The sequence below is a fragment of the Lachancea lanzarotensis genome, scaffold LALA0S04 (assembly GCF_000938715.1).
Source record: "Lachancea lanzarotensis genome assembly LALA0, scaffold LALA0S04, whole genome shotgun sequence".
Taxonomy (NCBI): Eukaryota; Fungi; Ascomycota; class Saccharomycetes; order Saccharomycetales; family Saccharomycetaceae; genus Lachancea; species Lachancea lanzarotensis.
Genome location: NW_019212882.1, coordinates 662,787 through 680,287, shown reverse-complemented (window position 1 = coordinate 680,287; position 17,501 = coordinate 662,787). Strand labels below are relative to the sequence as shown.

Below are 17,501 nucleotides of genomic sequence, written 5' to 3'. Positions count from 1 at the left end.
GGACTTGAAGAATAGGCAATAATTTTCGATGATCCGGTAAGCTTGGGATAAACTTTGAGATGGGAGGTTTCGATAAATTATGTTTTTGTTGATCGCATGGATCGCTGTTGCCTTGTAATCGGCAACGACAGTAAAATAGCGAAATGGACACTTTACTGTCATTCCAATGCGATTATGATAAACAGAGCGGTTTGGCAATTGTAAGAGTATCAATATGAAGATTAGGATGTCGGCTACCCAATACAGCCAATGCTCAAGCGAATCGGGATCAGATTTCGCTGAAGAACAAGCTTCCCACTATGTCGTTCAAAGCTTGGGCTTGGGTGCAGTAGTAGCATCGAGATTCAATGTAAGATCTCCCTTTGCATCTGTGGTTTCCTGCCCGAAAAAAACAACGGTGACCGTGAGGTCGTCTCGGTATTTGCGACTCATGGGCGCCGGGATGCTAACAAGTGTTGAAAGGTAGTCACGCTGGCCGCCAGCGCCCAGTGCGTTCCGAATCAAATGCGTAGCAGCGTTTTTGTCTTCGAGGAAACAGTTAGACTTTTTCGCGGTTGTGCTTTTGCCCCTTTCCCTGTTTATCCAGTTGACTACCAAATCCTTGATCTCTTCGTTGTCTAGCAACTCGAACAACCCGTCGGAGGCCAAAACCATAAATTTGGCATTGGCGTCAATAGGAGTTGTTGTGATGACAGGTTCTGCGGTGACATAAGGTGGTGTCTTCAAGTCTCTGGGTTCCCGACGGAAATATACCCTTAAGTGGTCTGGCAAATCTTTGACAGTTTTCCCAGCTATTTCTTTCACTTTATAACGATAATCGCCAAATGCTCTTGAAGGTTGCAAAGACCCAAGAATGCGTCCGTTGCGAACCGCACCGGGTTCCCCTGGATGTTCGTTTCGAATACGTTCCACTTCCAAGGGACTATCGCCGGTTTGATCTATTGAAAGTGGTTTAATGGACCAAACGCCTTGACCGTCAAGAGACCCCAAAAGTGCTCTGGAGTCCCCAGTGACGGCACATTTGACCGTGGAAGTGGCAGAATCGAACATGGTCAAGAGCGCACACGACCCAGAGATCGCTGGCATTGCATTGATCAAGTTGGGTTTTGTAGGGTCCTTGAACAACGTGCCTAGCGATCCAAGCACCAAATCGCGGTCCAGCGTGACAAAAGCCGACACAATGGCCCTATTGATGGCCTCAGAAGATGCCTCCTCATTACTATATACCTGTCCCAGCTGATGCGCCACGTAGGGGACCAAAACTTGCGATAATTTGCTACTGGTGTAGGGACCGCTATGGCCGTCGAAAATACCGAAAAAATACAGGTCTTCATCGCTGCTATGAGGTGCTCCGGGCACCGTGATTACCTGTTCCACATGGGTGTCCTCTATAGGGGCATTGGACGGCAATTGAGCGGTGTCGTATCTGACCACTCCCCGACCTCTTTGCACGAAATAACTCTGGTCCATCTGACGCAATCTTTGCGTCACTTCCCGCTCCGAAAGCAGTGATATCGTGCTGCTGACGCCTTCCCGCTCCTGTGGCTTCGAACTGTACTGTCTGATGCCCTTCACGCCCTCACAAGACACCGTTTTGTGATCCCACATTGCGTAGCTCAAAATCAACGTTGTACTAGCCAAAAATGCTCCGTTTCGGACCATTTTTGGTGTTACAGATACTCCAGAAACACATTTTCCCATCAATCGTGACAACCCACTCATTTTGTGGCCTTAAAGTCCTATTTCAACACTAAAACCTCTCTTTTTCTTAACTTTCTTTAACTTCACATTTCATCATCTCATCTCATCTCATCTCATCTCTTATTTTATATATACAGACGTCCGTGAAAAATCCAATCTTTAAATCTTCAATTTTTTTCAGCAAAAGCTTCAAACTCTTGACCACTGTTGAAAAAACTCAAAAAAGGCTAAGAATTGTAGTAAAGGACGGGCTCAACAACTTAAGACTAGCACGGCCAGGACCAGCAACGAGAACCACAACGATATCAACAAGAAACAGCCATGCCACCAAAGAAAACGAAGCAGCAACAGCCTGTTAAGAAGAAAGACAATGTCGACAAGACTTTTGGTATGAAAAACAAGAATAGATCGACCAAAGTGCAGAAATACATCCAGCAAGTGCAGACGCAGACAGACCCGAAAAAGGAGGAGATGAGGCGGAAAAAAGCAGAGGAAAAGGCCCGTAAGGAGCTGGAGGAAGCGGAAAAAAGAGCATTGTTCAATCCTGCAATGGATCAGAGCGTCAGAGCCGGTGTGGACCCAAAAACGGTGCTGTGTGCGATGTTCAAGATCGGAAACTGTAACAAGGGTGTCAGATGCAAGTTTTCGCACGATTTGAACGTGGGACGTCGTGTGGAAAAGAAAGATTTGTACCAGGACGTCAGAGAAGAAAAGGAAGAAGATACCATGGAATCGTGGGACGAGGAAAAATTGAGATCCGTTATTCTGTCCAAACACGGGAACCCCAAGACCACTACTGACAAAGTGTGCAAGTTTTTCATCGAAGCGGTCGAAAACGGGAAATACGGTTGGTTTTGGGTGTGTCCCAACGGCGGTGACAAATGCATGTACAAACATTCGTTGCCGGAAGGTTTTGTGCTCAAGACCAAAGAACAGAAACGTTTGGAAAAGGAGGCTCTCGATCTACAGCCCAAGATTACACTAGAAGAGTTTATCGAGACCGAAAGAGGACGTTTGGACAAATCCAAATTGACCCCGATCACCGTGGCGAATTTTGCAGAATGGAAACAAAACCATATTGCGCAGAAACTCAACGCAGAACGTCTTGAAGACAGCAAACGCAAACCTTCGGGCCGTCAAGTCATGATGAAAAAGTTTTTGGAAGACAAGAAATTCGCAGAAGCCGACGATTTGGATGCATCTCAAGGATCTGCTTGGGATCTGTCGGAGTTCACTCGGGCTTTGAAAGAAGCAGAAAATAAGACCGACGATGGTGTCAAAGATTACGGTGATGGTTCAAACCCCACTTTTGACATCCCGCTCAAAGCTGCCCCTACTGCATCTGCATGAAGAAACTCTTAAGATCTTCCCAATCTCACAACTACTCACATCTCTACCGTTGCGCAAAATGGTTCATCACGGACTCCTCCAGGAAATCCGAATATCTCTTATTACAAGTAGGTAATTAATTTACTTCTTTCAATGAATTGAAAATGTATTCTCGTAATCGTCATTATCATTCTGTATTCGACATCCGCGTACTATCCGCTTCCGCTCTCATTCTTCTCTTTTCTAATCAGATTTATGCTGTCCTCCAAACACAATTCCGGCTGTGTGAAAAATTGAAACCGGACCTTCGCTCCACAGTTTTTCAGTTCTAGAATTGTATGCATTACCCTTTGACGCCAGGAATCCGCCTTGGAATCAAAGAAAGTGGAGTACGCTCCATAATCATTTTGCGAAGATGGTGTACAGTATATAGCGTCATCAGTGTAGCTGCGGTCAAACGTTAATGGATCCTTACTACTTGTCGGGAAAGTAGCATGCTTTCTAGGCGGAAGAGCTGGTGCTACGTTCTTGGACATATCGATTTCGTGTTGCTGATCACTCGTTAGACATGGCTTCTGTTGCGGTTTATTTGGCTTACGTTTCTCCTCACTGTTCGACAAAAATGTATTGGATGAAGCCTCATTAGTTAAGTGGTCATCAGTAGTGTCGTAGCATCTTGGAGCGCCAACCGAATTGTAATATTTCTTTTCAATCATCAAATTCAATTCGTCAGCTACTTTTGGCGTGTTAACCGCCAAATCGCTCATGGAATCTTTGCAACATCTGATATAGATCGCCGCAATCTGTGATGGGAATTGCTTGACCGCTTCGGTATACGCCTCCAGATCTCTCTCACCAGAGTCTCCAACTAGTATGAACCTTTTATGTGGAAAATCAGCCAAAATGCCAAGTATGGAGCCTAATTTGCGTTTTGCACTCGACGACATTAAACTCGATACGAGGTTGCCCGAATACCGCTTCAAGAAAAGCGGGCCTGTCGGAAAAAACTGGGATATATAGTCGTCCAAAAGAGGAAACAACTGAAAAGGGGAGTTGGAAACGTAAAAGAAATTGACATTCTCGGAATCCTTCAGCGTATTATACCACAATGACATCCCTGGAACAGCCCAAAAGTTGAAATCGTGCACAAATACGTTGGTAAAGAGCGACCTTTTATCTCCAGTCACACCTGTATGCTTAATGGTATCATCAACGTCACTTATTAGAGCAAATCCATATTCTCGCACTATATTGACAGGACAGTCTACACACATACCGTCGGGCACGTCAATCTTTGCGTTGATCTTTTCGGGTTTGAAAGACGTCAGGATTTTGATATCATAATTGCCCCAATTGTCGGTAGCGATATTAGTAAACTCATGCTGATTTGAACCGCCTAAAATATCGATTGTCATGGTGACACCCATAATGTGTTTTTGCAAAAAACCAGATATCCTGGAACGAAGGATATCTTCCTCGCTGGAATCTAGCCCCAAAGACGATTGACTTGAGCTAGTTTCAAAAGTCGATTGTGAATCGCTCGATGGAATTGCCAATTGCTCATCGAAATTGGCTTTTGCGCCAGGAGACGTGGGTCTTATCAGTTGTCGACACAAAGATAGCACTAGTCGTGATTTGCGGTTCATGGTGCCAGGCGTATAGACTAGACCTCTAATGTGTGTTTCAAAACGGTTTTGATCCACCATGCGTGTGTATGAAGGGTATATCAAAGTTCGCATATCTGCCGGCCAAATCGGGTGCCCGCCCACTGGAGCTGTACCAGCCGCACCAGATCCATCGTAGTAACCTCTTATTGTGCTGCTGGCTTCTGATTTCAGCTGTGAGATTGTCGTTGTGAAAGTAGGTACGTAAACGTCCCGTGTAGTCCTCATGATATTCAAAAGTCGTTGTCGCTTGTTCAGCGCCGCCGAACCGCTTCTTACATCCTCGTTGCTGTTCATCTTCCCTTTTTTTCTCGCCAAAGATCGACGTTTGAACCTTTTAGACAGAGAAAGTGATCTTGTCTGGTACAAAACGCTTCGTATATCCAACAAAACGGCAGTAGAAGGCTTCTGAAAACGGGTATCACAAATTTTCACTTCCAATAGCAATTCAACGAAAACCTGGGATGCTCAAAGTGCTGGAAGTGCTACGCTAAAACGATAATGGCTGTCGTTAGTTCTGTGCTGGAGTGTCAGGGTTTTAGTTAAAGGGTCGATGAGTTGAAATTTAGTAGTAGGACCAGGCTTGATTTGGTTGGGAATAAAATAGTACGTGGATGGTGATAATCGATGTTCATACAGCTGGGATCGACAACTTCCCGACGACGGTTGACCTAGCGTTGTGTCGATACGATAGCTGACGATTCCACGATTTTAAAGATGTCACTTGGGCATTGTAGGGACTTTTCTGTGAGAATTTGTGCGGAAAAGTATTCGGCCCTCTTAAATTGTGTGTAATGACACATCGTTCCGACGCCAATGTGAGAGCCATCGAAAGAGTATTCTTCGTTTCTATGTCAATCCAAGCCTTGTGGTTAATCCTGATCACTCTCAGGGTTGAATTTTGGGCCCTGGGTAGCACTTCTTTTGTTTTGGTGCGGTGAATCGTTAACGTGCTCTCTGTCACTAACAAATGTGAAAGATCCTGGCACGGACAGGTAGTGTCACAACTTCAGAACAAACACTCTGATGTATGTATAAATGGATGGTGTGCTGGGGGCAAATTTTTAAACCTTCAGTTGAACTTTCAAGAAATAGGTTACCAGAAACGGGAGCGTTATGATCATAAGTGGATATTGTATCAACAGGTAGAAGGACATGCAATCCATTTGCACCGTATCTACAGCTTCTGCGGGTGTATAGGCTGCAGTGAAGTACACCTGCGTTGTCATACTAGGAAGGGCCCAAGAAATTGCGATAACAAACAGAAGCATCCCGTCGTCGTCCCAATTGACCCATCCTGCCTTCACAAGTCGATCGCACCACAGCACGCCGAAAATTGGCATTATGCAGAGTCTCAAAAGTACAAGAACCAACGAACTCTTCCAGAATCCGGGATGTAGCTTCCCAATTTTGAGACGTCCCAACGTGGCCCCCAAAAGAAGAAGACCAAAAGGCACCGAAGCTGCACCGACATAAGATGTGAAGTCCATCAAAAATGACAGGGCCGGTTGAGCATCGGGAGCCTGTTTGAGCTTAGGAGTGTGGGAAGTGGTGACAAAAAGCGCCTTGAGCCATGGGACAAATGCCACCACAAGGGCGAGAATAACGGCAATGGAACAAGGTCTCAAACAGTTTTTCAAGAAAAAAACAATGTAGCGGGTAGGAGACAATTTGTAAAGCCACTTTGGAAGCGATTTGCCCGAATCTTTGAAATCCTGAGCATTGACATTCACATCTGTCGTCACCATCCGCATCAAATGAGAACTCTGCACTCTTTCGAGCATCGAGGATCGCCTGGTGAAGCCTGATTGTGAATGGTGTGACGCACTTCGTCTGCGACCCATTTGGTCAACATTAGAATACTCCCTTACTAGTTCCGAGGCAGTATGTGAGGGCAATTCGTGCAATTCCGTAGTGCGGACTGAGCTAACAATTGACCGACGTCTCCGTTGTGTAGTTTGAGAATCAAAGTCGCTGTGTAGAGGCTGAGGGTAGTTGGAGTCAATGCTTTGACTTTGTGATTCGTCAGGCGTCAATAAGTTCGGGCTTGAGCTATTTTTGTGAGCCCCACCTCCACTGTACGATGTCTCACCAAGAATCACAGGTTGTTCATCTGGTGTTGAGCAACGACTCTCTTCATCCTTGGTATCCCCAACTGCGCTTTCTTCGTCGAGGTATTGGAAATCGTTCTCTATCAACCGGAACCCACCCAGGTTGAATAATACAATCAAAAACATAGCGAGGAAGATGAAAACAATAGCAACTCCCTTGTTTCCCTCTTCTTGGGAAAAAATAAGACCTTGGTCCATTGTCTGCAGATATGCGACGGGCAAATCAGATATATTTGGGAACATTCCAGCGGCCAAGATACCAGTCCGCCATTTTTTGGGCACCGGTAAAATGGTACGCACCACAAATGCAAAAAAAATGCCTGTTCCAAATATCAGAACCGATGACAGACACACTATGCCCACTTGCTTGATGTCTTGATCTTCAATGTTCGTAACGATTTTATTAAACGACAGGCAAGGCAGCAACAACGTTAAAACGATACTCGAAATGCATTTGACCCCTTCTACGGATAGAATATTAAGCTTTGTGAGACCATAACCGCTTCCAATGATCAGATAAATTTTTATGATAGGTTTTACAGACGACCATATAACCTGTCCCAGCGTTATTGACATCGAATTCGAAAACTTGTTGTGACCGTCAAAAACAAGACCGCTTATACTAAGAGAGGTATCTTATGGTTAAAAGTGGAAGTTATTGAAAGGACCAAAGCTGCAGTTTGAACCAGCTGTTCTCTTCAATGAAGTCAATGAGCTAGTTAGTCGAACAGTTATCAGTCTTTGAGATCTAATCTATCCATAAACGCGCTTGGCGACTAGATAACCGACTAGAATATCGACTGAGTGAACGGGTAGAGGTCCGCTGCACAATTCAGCACGACAGAAATGTGCCATTGTTACGTACAAGTGTGTATACCATGAGAAAAATTCAATGTGCAAGATGTGTTTTTTCATTCGTCCAGCTCAGCTATCTTTCTCGAAATCGGACAACAGATATATCGAATTGTTTTCGCCATAGTTGATACCGAATTGAGCTTCGATTTTTAGCTTGCCTCGTAGCCAGTCGGACAAAATAGTCATTCGGTTGTTCTGCCATCTTTTGATGCTGTAACGCAGCGACTGGGGTTTGAGAAAGCAGCACAGGTCTAGCGCTACACCGTTGTCTCTCAGAAGCGCAGCGACCACGAGCGGTGTCAAATTCGAATATTCGTAAGATTTGGTGCCACGACACTCGATCAGACAGCTTAGCAAACCGCCTACTTTGGCCACCATGCAGTTTTGGATGGCGGAGTGGGTGTTTCTAACAGCTTGTTCAAGGTCGGTCACGAAATGGGTAAGGCCTAGAATTTCGATAGTTTCGTTAATGCTTCCCAAGACATACAGCACTGTCAGACTCAAAACATTGTCTCTGGAATCAGTGCATCTAATGCTCTTCATAAAACCCAGATCACCGGTTCTAAGGTAGGACAGACCATTGTCGGCATCACCTCGCAGCTTGGATTTGAACTGGCCAGAGATGAACGGCAGTTTACCCAGTTGACTCTTATTGGTCCTGGCACCCGATTGTACCAATCGTTTTTCGGCAGCGACCACAGGATTGATGTTGTAGTCGTAAACATTTCCCTCCGAACAGGACCAAAGCTCGCCAATTTCATGTTCAAAGCACGGCTGGAGCGTCTCGGGATTCACCACCAAGACGTCAGTGCAAACCGGGACGACACCTGAATCTTGTAAATGCAAATATTGCCCTGAGTCTTTCATGGATAGAAAGCTGGCATCCACTTCTTTAATCACACCCTCACGAAGAGAAACTAGGTCCAGGTACACGTCAACTGGCGGTATACCTAAGTAAGAGCGCAATGAGATCAACGGATTGAACAGATGTTGGTACAGGTGGTTCAACTGAGCAGGGTTCACACTGACAAAAGGGTATCGAGCTAACGAATTTTGAATGGCAAGTAAACTAGGTCTACCTTTCGAAGGTATCATGATATTTTGAACTTTTTGCAAGAAATCTGGGCGTACAGATGACTTGGCGGATCTAGAGTCTTTCTTCCCCGAGGCCGAGTTGTTCCCATGGCTTTTTTGGATTGAAGAATTAGCCCTATCCATTATGACACAGAACATTTCAGCACTCACTAGCAAATCTTTCACATTTCTGTTTTGCAGCGCAACCAACAAGTTTGTCGCATCACTCAAAACATCATCGAAGTTAAAGAAAGAAGTTGTCGCGCCAACGTAAATCCCGAGAAGACAGCTTTGAATGAACCCTAATCCAGATGTATGGGTATACACTGAAATCACGGGGTTGTCACTGGTCAATTGCAGTGTTTCCTTCGAAATTTTACACATGTTCAGTAACACCTTGTGTGTCATGACCACGTTTAGCTCTCGGTCGATATCTCTTTCACGATCTATCCATATAACACAAGCACCAGAAGAATCTTGGTTGGAGCTTCCTCGTCCCTTGAGCAAAGTCTTGAGTCCCGAAGAGGACGTGTCCCCTTTTCTTTTGATTTTTGAGAAAGTTGTAATCTTCGGCAGAAGATGTTTGTAACGTCTCAAAATCTTGCTGATGCTCACACCGTCTTCAAGCACGGCTTGCATCTTGGCATCAACAAAGATTCTTTTCACTTTATAATTTACCACAGTGCTTAAAAGGAAATCCACTTCTTCTTCAGCGTGCGACTCGATCAATCGCGCAATCGGGATGACGATCAGATTTGAGTAGAAGCACGCCAACACAATTGCAACATACTCGACAGAGTTGTCACACATGACAATGACATGGTCGCCATTTTTCAAAGGGTTCTTCGATTGCACAATCTTTTTGACGAAACTACCCACGATTGACAAGAAAGTCTTCCAGGAAACTTTGCTGTGTAAATTGTTGGGATTTCCAGTGGAGGCTGAGGTACCAGAAATTCCATCATTAAAAGCAAACTCATCTCCATTTTTGCGTGATCGCCATTCCAGAATTTCCAAGATGTTGGGAAACGGAGCTAAGTCCGTGTTGCTTCTGTAATCTAATGCTTTTTCGCGATAATCAATACCCGATGTTTGCCAGGTTAACTGTGGCGGAGATCCCGTTGCAGCAAACGCCTCTTGAGACATTGCTTCGTGTCGCAGAGATGATAAATGCTCCGAGAAAATGCTTTCATTGACAAAGCTTGAGTGCGGAATGAAGTCTAAGATGACATTATCGAGCTGAAACTTGACAAACTTTGAACTCAAAAGACCGCTCAAAAACTTCTTCTCAACCGTGCTATTAGCGATCTCGAGTGAGCAATATCTTCGTGGTAGAGAGCGAGGTGATACCAGCATGACGCAAATGGGCTGTATTCTATGAAATATCCACAAAATCTTGTAAATCTGCTCTACCACGGTCGCCATCTTCTTCTCACGCTGCTCCTTTTGTTGCGCAGTTAAAGCTATAGCGCCTGTAGCAGCATTAGAGGCCAATGGGCACTCGACAGCCATCACCAAAAAGTGCTCCTCCTTATTCTGAGGAAGCTCGAAAACTGAGACTTCTGTTGCTTTGTCCACCATTCTCACAACATTTTCTGTGATATGCTGGAGGTAAAAAGTCTGGACAACTCTTCTTGATGTGAGTGAATCGTTTTTGGTAGGAGTTTGCTCACCTCCAGATGATTCCGGCTTTTTAGCCTTGGTGACATCGGATGTATGTGACCAATTGGGCAATCTTACAAGTTTGTTTTGCAAGAACATGTCCTCTATCAAGGACAAAATGAATATCTTACCATTATGAATGAACCCCATTAACTTTGTCCTGATGTATGATTTCTCCGGACTGCAAATTTCTTTTATCATATCCAGCCGCTCAAAAGACTTCGATGCGTCACCTTGGGCGTCCAGCGCCGTCCATTGCAAAATTTCAAGCATTTTTTTGAAATTCAACCGAGCGTTGAAAACGAACTCATTGATTTTGTCCATCTGGTAGAACTCGTCCGTGATACTCGAAGAGGAAATCCAAAGTTCTCCGATTGTCAGATCAGGAACAAGTGTGCTGTCATCAGGATTTACAATGCACACCGTGGCATCAGGAATAGGGAATCCGAAACATGACAATCGAAGAAAGTCTTTGGTGGAACTTGAGGAATTGATCATTGCGGTTATGCTTGGCTTCACGATGTTCTCCTTTAGTTGCTCTTTATCAATAAATAACTCATCCTGTAGTACAAGTTTTGAGTCGTGTACAGGGAAATTCTCTAGATGGCCCAACTGATCCTTCAAAGAGATAAAGACACCGCCGAAATCAAGAAGTGTCAACATCGGAGAATAGCACCGCGAAGCGTCCAAACATCCCAAATTTTTTAGCCACTTGTGAACAATCATGTCAGTGACTTCAGTGTCAATATTCGTGCAAGAAGTAAGGCACCATTTAACGCAACCCATGTCAATCTTGTTTTTCTTGGAAGTTACCAGCGTAGGATTTTCCAAGTAATTGATAACAACCTGTTTCAACTGCAGCTGATCATTCAGCAAGACGCTAACACGATGCTTGTTGATGATATTTTCATACAAGCCGGGCTGTTGAAGTAAGCTGTCGTCAATGGTCATTAACAAATTGCCTGTATAGATATTGAACAGAACGCCGAAAATCAATCCAGTTGACCTTGTCGGATCCAATGAACTCAAAATAGTATACCTGGAAGAAGTTCTTTTGTTTTTGTAGGACCGTCGGATATCTCCAGTATTCCCATGTGTCTCTCTTCGTGAGTTCAAGATGTTTGCTAGCGTTTCTAGTTGCTTGGAAAGGATTTTGTGTTTTATCACCACACCAGAAAGACGACCAAGTGGGGTTCTGGTGAACTCGATATAGGAGACACTAGGGATATCAAACGTGGGTTTATTTTTCTTAGCCTTGGAATATACCCCTAGGTCCTCAGTAACAACATATGTCATTTGAGAGAGAACACCCTCCTTTGTTAACTTGACCTTGGCGTTATCACGATATTCCAGACTGTCTATTTGTTTCAGAGCATTACCCGAAATGAGTGCCACCGTTGCGCTCGTTAAATTCACGATCTGGATGATTTCTCCCAAGGAGTATGTTTGTAGTGACACGGGAACAGCCACCATGCCCGCTATGCAGCACCCCATCATAGCGACTGCAAATTCGACAAGATCGTCCTTGTTGAACCATAAAAGCACCTTGGCCATTTTATAGAGCCTAAGTTTCTCGATCTCGTGTGCAACACGTTCTGCTCGAAGGTACAGTCTGTCCCAGGATATGCTCGTTTCCTTGTTTTTGTGATTTATGCACATGAAGGCAGTCTCACGCTCGTAGATTTGAGAGCGTGCTCGGAGAATGGACGGCAAAGAGTCCGAGATGGGCGCACTATCCGTTCGCGGCAGTAAAGGAATCATCGGCTTATAGATGGTTCCTGCAGCACCATTTTCGGCGGCTGGTTCAGGGGACTTGAAGGAGCCGCCCGCACTGTTCAGGAGACTTGAGTTTCGCGTCGTGACCCTGTACATCGAAGTTGAAGGTTGCCGCGAGTTTATTGTTGGTGAAGAATCGATGACGTAGTTGTCCTTTTTTTGGGTCCCCCGCGAAATGTGTGACCGGATTGTGGACGCCACGCTAGTATTTCGAGTGTGGCCAAAATTTCCATGCGTTGTAGATCTTGCAGACGCCAGCGGCGACATGGATAATGCATTCTGGTCCAGTATTTCATGTCTTTTTTTATAGTATCCTTTTGCCGTCAGATCACCGTCTTCGAACTCTTGTATCAGTACCCGAAGTTTGGATTTAGCTTCTAGAGGCAACCCATCGGGTAAAGAGAGGTCCATTGGTGAGAGATCGGGGTTTACTTGGTCTTGACAGACCTCTTTTTGTTTGTCCATCTTGAGAATGCACACCGGTTACGTATATTTTCTATATATATTGATATAGGTGATGATCTCGACAATGGCATATGTCATATAATACGGGTGTGTCATCTGTTAGAAACCTGCCGATTACCCACGTCCCGTAAAGATGGTGGAGCCAAAAATGAGTTGATTTGACACAATCTAGAATCCACAATCTCGTTTTATTTCAGCCGTACGGTTGTGTTGCGATGTACTTTTATTTTCGTCTAGAGATTCTTTCATGAACCCAGAGAGCACTGTAGAGCTGAGAATTAACATATATTTGGCTTCATATCATTCAGGGACGAGTGGTAGCATTATGGTATTCGCCATTACCATCCCAATGGCTCTTATGTTTCTGATGCATGTAATCACCTTATACGCGTGTGTCGCTGTCCCGGCTCTAATTGTTTGTATCCGGGGCAGCGACAGCGATGCCAATTAAACCAACATCACGGAGACCAATCGCTCGGGCTAAAAGTACACCAACTCGAACAGCAAGGATGTCAAACAGTCGGATATCAGTATATTCTGTTTAAAATTGGCTTCAATCTATATAGACGTCTCAGTATAGCTTCTTCGCGGCCGCTGCATGTATGGACAGAAATTACTCCGGGAAAAAAGACCTGGGGAAAACGAACAGTGTATAGCTTGACTAGTCAGTCTACAATATACTTCTAATTTTATTTACAGTCATTCCTGATTCTTATACCGTAACTCCGTGAGTTGCTATCTTATATCGTTACTCGTCTTTCTCGTCTTTCTCGTCTATCATTCAGTTAGCTCACATGACTCTCGTCGCTGGGACCCCTTCACACGAACGAACGGTTGAGAAGGCCAGCATTAAAATCCAGTTTACTACAACGCGTAAACTCACAAGACTTGAGCCAAGTTCCTGGATTTAGCATTGTCACTGTATGCTCAAGCCTACACAGTACACGAATCTTGCACTTCCTGTAACATTGAGAAAGCCATTATCTATCACCTATCTTAACGAGACTGCAGCACAATGGGGAATTCTATATCAAAAGTCATGGTAAAGATGTTTGGGTATCGGGAAATGAAGATCCTGATGCTTGGGCTCGACAACGCGGGTAAAACCACTATTCTGTACAAACTGAAACTCAACAAGATCAAGACTTCGGCACCCACAGTAGGGTTCAACGTGGAAACGGTTTCGTTCAGAAATGTGAAATTTAACATGTGGGATGTTGGCGGGCAAGACCGACTCAGACCACTTTGGAGACACTATTTTCCAGCTACTACAGCTCTAATTTTTGTGCTGGACTCTCAAGACACCGCCAGGCTCAATGAGGCCAAGGAAGAGCTATACAGCATCATCAGCGACAAAGAAATGGAGGATGTGGTACTTTTGGTGCTTGCCAACAAGCAGGATCTCAAGGGCGCCATGGGTCCGCAGCAAATATCTGACTACTTGGAGCTCAATGACCATCTCGATAACCAATTGTGGTGTGTTATCGGAAGCAACGCCTTGACCGGCCAGGGTCTAGTGGAAGGGCTGTCATGGATCACTAACAACACAAAAGCCAAAGACAAAAAATAAGCGGCAGGCGTGTTTTAGCACCCTCTTGTCCGGTCTTCATCTGGTCTTATACACAATGTAATAGTAATGGAATATCATCTGTAATTGTAATCAGCACACAGGCATAGTTGGAACAACTGAGTTGCTGGTTTATATGTGACAGAATATGGAAAAATGTAATGCATCTAGCTACAGGAGAAGATAGACACAGAAGAAGAGAAAAAGAAATGGCTTTTGGGAAAGCGAAACTAGCCCCCGGTCGCTACTATACAAAGTTCAGGAACCTTTTTTTACGCTCGCCCTTCTCACCATACCAGTATGCGCGTAAAAGTGGTCATCAAACTTGTAGCTCGACAGATCCGTCTGGGTTCCCGAAGTAAGCTTTTTGAGCGTTGTCGATGAATAGACCCGTCTCGACCACGCCGACCAACATCTTGATGTCCCTGTGCAGATTTTCAGGATGCTCGATTTCTCCGAAGTCCGCGTCAATGATGAAATTACAGTTGTCGGTGACCACTGGTCCAGCCTTTGCGGGGGCACCTTGCCTGAGAACGGCGTTTTTGCACTTTAATTTGCACTTCAAGTCATTTAAGACACGAATGTAGCCGGAGGGTACAACTTCGATCGGAACACCTTTGACCCAGTTGGTACCTAGATATTTGGGAGATCTTTTACGGTAATCGGCCACCACGATGAATTTGGCAGCAGAAGTGCTCACCAGTTTTTCCTGGAACAGACATCCACCTCCACCCTTGATGAGCTGCAAGTTCACATCCACTTCGTCAGCCCCATCGAAAACGATGTCTAAAGCCGGATATTGTTCGATAGACCCCAGTCTAAGTCCATTTGTCAAGATGAGCTCTTTGGATTGAAATCCAGTGGGAATGCATACAAACTGGGACGCATAGATCGAGAATTTAGGGTCCAAAAGGTACTGGCCCAGACGTTCTGCCACGTAGATCACTGTGGACCCACTTCCCACGCCAATCACGCGGTGGTTAGCGTAGTCCAAATTTTCATCCACTGCTCTGTAAGCTGCAAACCTTTTGGCTTGTTCCAGCGTACTGTGCAGTACTGGTAAATTTTTAACGTCTGGTAGCGGGCTCATTCTCAAACTAAAACTGCGCGCGTTGAAACGAACGAACTGAACGCACCTGCTGAAGTTTTGCAACATAGACTGATGTATTCAAAAGCGTGCGAAGAAGATATCTCGAGAAGATATTAATTAACCACTATATCACGGTATGTGGGTGTATAAGAAAAAAAATTGGCGAAACTAGACTTGGGACACTAGCGGTCTGTTTAGAGAGTAAAGTTTGAATTCACTAGCGTTGGGTGTTTGAATTCGGTATATGTGGTGAAGTCTACGCCTTCGCAAGAGTTCCCTGGATCCAATTTCGGCTGTTTGGGGCTGTCGACGACCAATATCATGGAGACTACCTGGAAGTGGACATAGCTGGTGACAAGACGGTTATATAAACATCCACAGTAAAAGCGTAATCTTTTTATTCTCGACTTTTGACTCCAGGTTTCAAGAAATTTCAAGAGATTTCGTGTGGTTGTCTGACTTCAAGAATATCATTTAAATTGATAGTGTCATAAACCATAAATAGAGTGACAATGGGAAGAGACAGGGTCCAGACATATGATCCGCAGTATCGAGGTTTATGTAGCGTGTGATATGCAAGCTTAGGGGAAATTAATCATAGATTCTGGTGTGAAGGTTGGCCAAAGCTATGATAAAGGTAGTGCAGTGGTTTGCAAAATGATGATGTTGCGACATGCAAACACAGCAACGAATTTGAAAACTCTACAAATGATGCACTTATCGCTGCCAATGTTGACAAGATGTAGAGAGATTTTATATGTGTTGACAAACCTGTCCGTCTCTTGCCATTGTTCTTACACCACTCTATTTCACCATCCATCATCATCATCATCATCATCATCATCATCATCATCGTAGCTATCATAAAACCTTACTCGCTAATTGTTGTCTCTTTCTTGTGACTGCTAGTAAACCCAGACATTTCTAACTTAATATTTTGTGTGATAGGATCGGTCGAATGTGGCACGTGCTGTGGTTTTTTGTGGCGACATTTTTGCGTGGGTGCACGTTTTGTGCGTGGGTGTGCTCTTATACCTACCCGAGCCTGTGGGCCCCAGCAGTGTGGTCAGACTGGGAGAGCGAGAGCGAGAGCTGGAAAGCTAGGCTGGGATTCTGTCTGTGCCGTTGGAGGCAGAGCTGCCTGGGTTCGCTGTTCCTCCTTCTAGTGAACCGTTGTGGCTCTGTCTGGGATGTCCGGTCCCGCCCCACGCCAGCCTAGCGTTCTGTCTATCCTCTTCGTGTAGGTGTCGTCGCGCTGTGTGGCCGTGAATTTTTCACAGCCATGGTGGTACCTTGTCAATATTATCAAATATTTGGTCAAAGCTAGTGTTGGTCAAAGCTTAATTGTAGGTGAACTTCCAAGGTCATAATCCAAATCCACCACAAGATGTCTGCTCAAGCTAAGATTCTGTCTCAAGCTCCTACCGAATTGGAATTGCAAGTTGCCCAAGCTTTCGTGGACTTGGAAGCCGCTTCTCCAGATGCCAAGGCCGACTTGAGACCTTTGCAGTTCAAGTCTATCAGAGAGGTATGTTTTTAGAGCATTTGAAAACAATGAAAACGCCGCAACGAATATCAGCATGAAAATAAGAACCCCCCGTTTCCCTGGGTTCAACGATGTTTGTGGGTCGAAATACCGTGGTATATGCACCTCATATGGTGGTGTGATATTCGTACCACGACGTTTTCCTCCCACAGGTTCCATTTTACTAACCCCTGCAATCAGATCGAAGTTGGTGGCGGTAAGAAAGCCATTGCTATCTTTGTCCCAGTTCCATCTTTGGCCGGCTACCACAAAGTTCAGACAAAGTTGACTCGTGAGTTGGAGAAGAAGTTCCCAGACCGTCACGTCATCTTCTTGGCCGAGAGAAGAATCTTGCCAAAGCCATCCAGAAGATCCAGACAGCAACAGAAGAGACCTAGATCTAGAACTTTGACCGCTGTCCACGACAAGATCTTGGAAGACTTGGTTTTCCCAACCGAAATCGTCGGCAAGAGAGTCAGATACTTGGTTGGCGGTAACAAGGTCCAGAAGGTTTTGTTGGACTCTAAGGACGTCCAGCAAGTTGACTACAAGTTGGAGTCTTTCCAGGCTGTGTACAACAAGTTGACCGGTAAGCAGATCGTGTTCGAGATCCCAGGCGAATCCCACTAAACTACTACCCAATGTTCTTAGCTGGCTTGATATAGCCTCCTTTTTACATCAC

General features: G+C 44.9%; 8 protein-coding genes across 8 annotated transcripts; 3 read left to right on the top strand and 5 right to left on the bottom strand.

Moving 5' to 3' along the window:
* Positions 1-306: 306 nt before the first annotated feature.
* On the bottom strand, positions 307-1,722 carry PTC5 (LALA0S04e07734g1_1; the record flags this gene model as incomplete). Its single annotated transcript, XM_022772911.1, has 1 exon — positions 307-1,722. The coding sequence occupies one exon, from the start codon at positions 1,720-1,722 to the stop codon at positions 307-309; it is 1,416 nt and encodes a 471-aa protein (XP_022628328.1).
* Positions 1,723-2,022: 300 nt separating this feature from the next.
* TMA46 (LALA0S04e07712g1_1) lies at positions 2,023-3,051 on the top strand (the record flags this gene model as incomplete). Its single annotated transcript, XM_022772909.1, has 1 exon — positions 2,023-3,051. The coding sequence occupies one exon, from the start codon at positions 2,023-2,025 to the stop codon at positions 3,049-3,051; it is 1,029 nt and encodes a 342-aa protein (XP_022628327.1).
* Positions 3,052-3,242: 191 nt separating this feature from the next.
* On the bottom strand, positions 3,243-4,991 carry APP1 (LALA0S04e07690g1_1; the record flags this gene model as incomplete). The annotated part of the gene is made up of 1 exon (XM_022772908.1): positions 3,243-4,991. The coding sequence occupies one exon, from the start codon at positions 4,989-4,991 to the stop codon at positions 3,243-3,245; it is 1,749 nt and encodes a 582-aa protein (XP_022628326.1).
* A 767-nt stretch (positions 4,992-5,758) lies between these two features.
* Positions 5,759-7,381, bottom strand: ECM3 (LALA0S04e07668g1_1; the record flags this gene model as incomplete). The annotated part of the gene is made up of 1 exon (XM_022772907.1): positions 5,759-7,381. The coding sequence occupies one exon, from the start codon at positions 7,379-7,381 to the stop codon at positions 5,759-5,761; it is 1,623 nt and encodes a 540-aa protein (XP_022628325.1).
* Positions 7,382-7,729: 348 nt separating this feature from the next.
* On the bottom strand, positions 7,730-12,583 carry CMR2 (LALA0S04e07646g1_1; the record flags this gene model as incomplete). Its single annotated transcript, XM_022772906.1, has 1 exon — positions 7,730-12,583. The coding sequence occupies one exon, from the start codon at positions 12,581-12,583 to the stop codon at positions 7,730-7,732; it is 4,854 nt and encodes a 1,617-aa protein (XP_022628324.1).
* A 1,069-nt stretch (positions 12,584-13,652) lies between these two features.
* ARF3 (LALA0S04e07624g1_1) lies at positions 13,653-14,207 on the top strand (the record flags this gene model as incomplete). Its single annotated transcript, XM_022772905.1, has 1 exon — positions 13,653-14,207. One exon carries the CDS (start codon positions 13,653-13,655, stop codon positions 14,205-14,207), a length of 555 nt encoding a protein of 184 aa, XP_022628323.1.
* A 316-nt stretch (positions 14,208-14,523) lies between these two features.
* RKI1 (LALA0S04e07602g1_1) lies at positions 14,524-15,360 on the bottom strand (the record flags this gene model as incomplete). Its single annotated transcript, XM_022772904.1, has 1 exon — positions 14,524-15,360. One exon carries the CDS (start codon positions 15,358-15,360, stop codon positions 14,524-14,526), a length of 837 nt encoding a protein of 278 aa, XP_022628322.1.
* A 1,321-nt stretch (positions 15,361-16,681) lies between these two features.
* Positions 16,682-17,449, top strand: RPS7A (LALA0S04e07580g1_1; the record flags this gene model as incomplete). The annotated part of the gene is made up of 2 exons (XM_022772903.1): positions 16,682-16,822; positions 17,021-17,449. The coding sequence occupies 2 exons, from the start codon at positions 16,682-16,684 to the stop codon at positions 17,447-17,449; spliced, it is 570 nt and encodes a 189-aa protein (XP_022628321.1).
* Between the last annotated feature and the right edge of the window lie 52 nt (positions 17,450-17,501).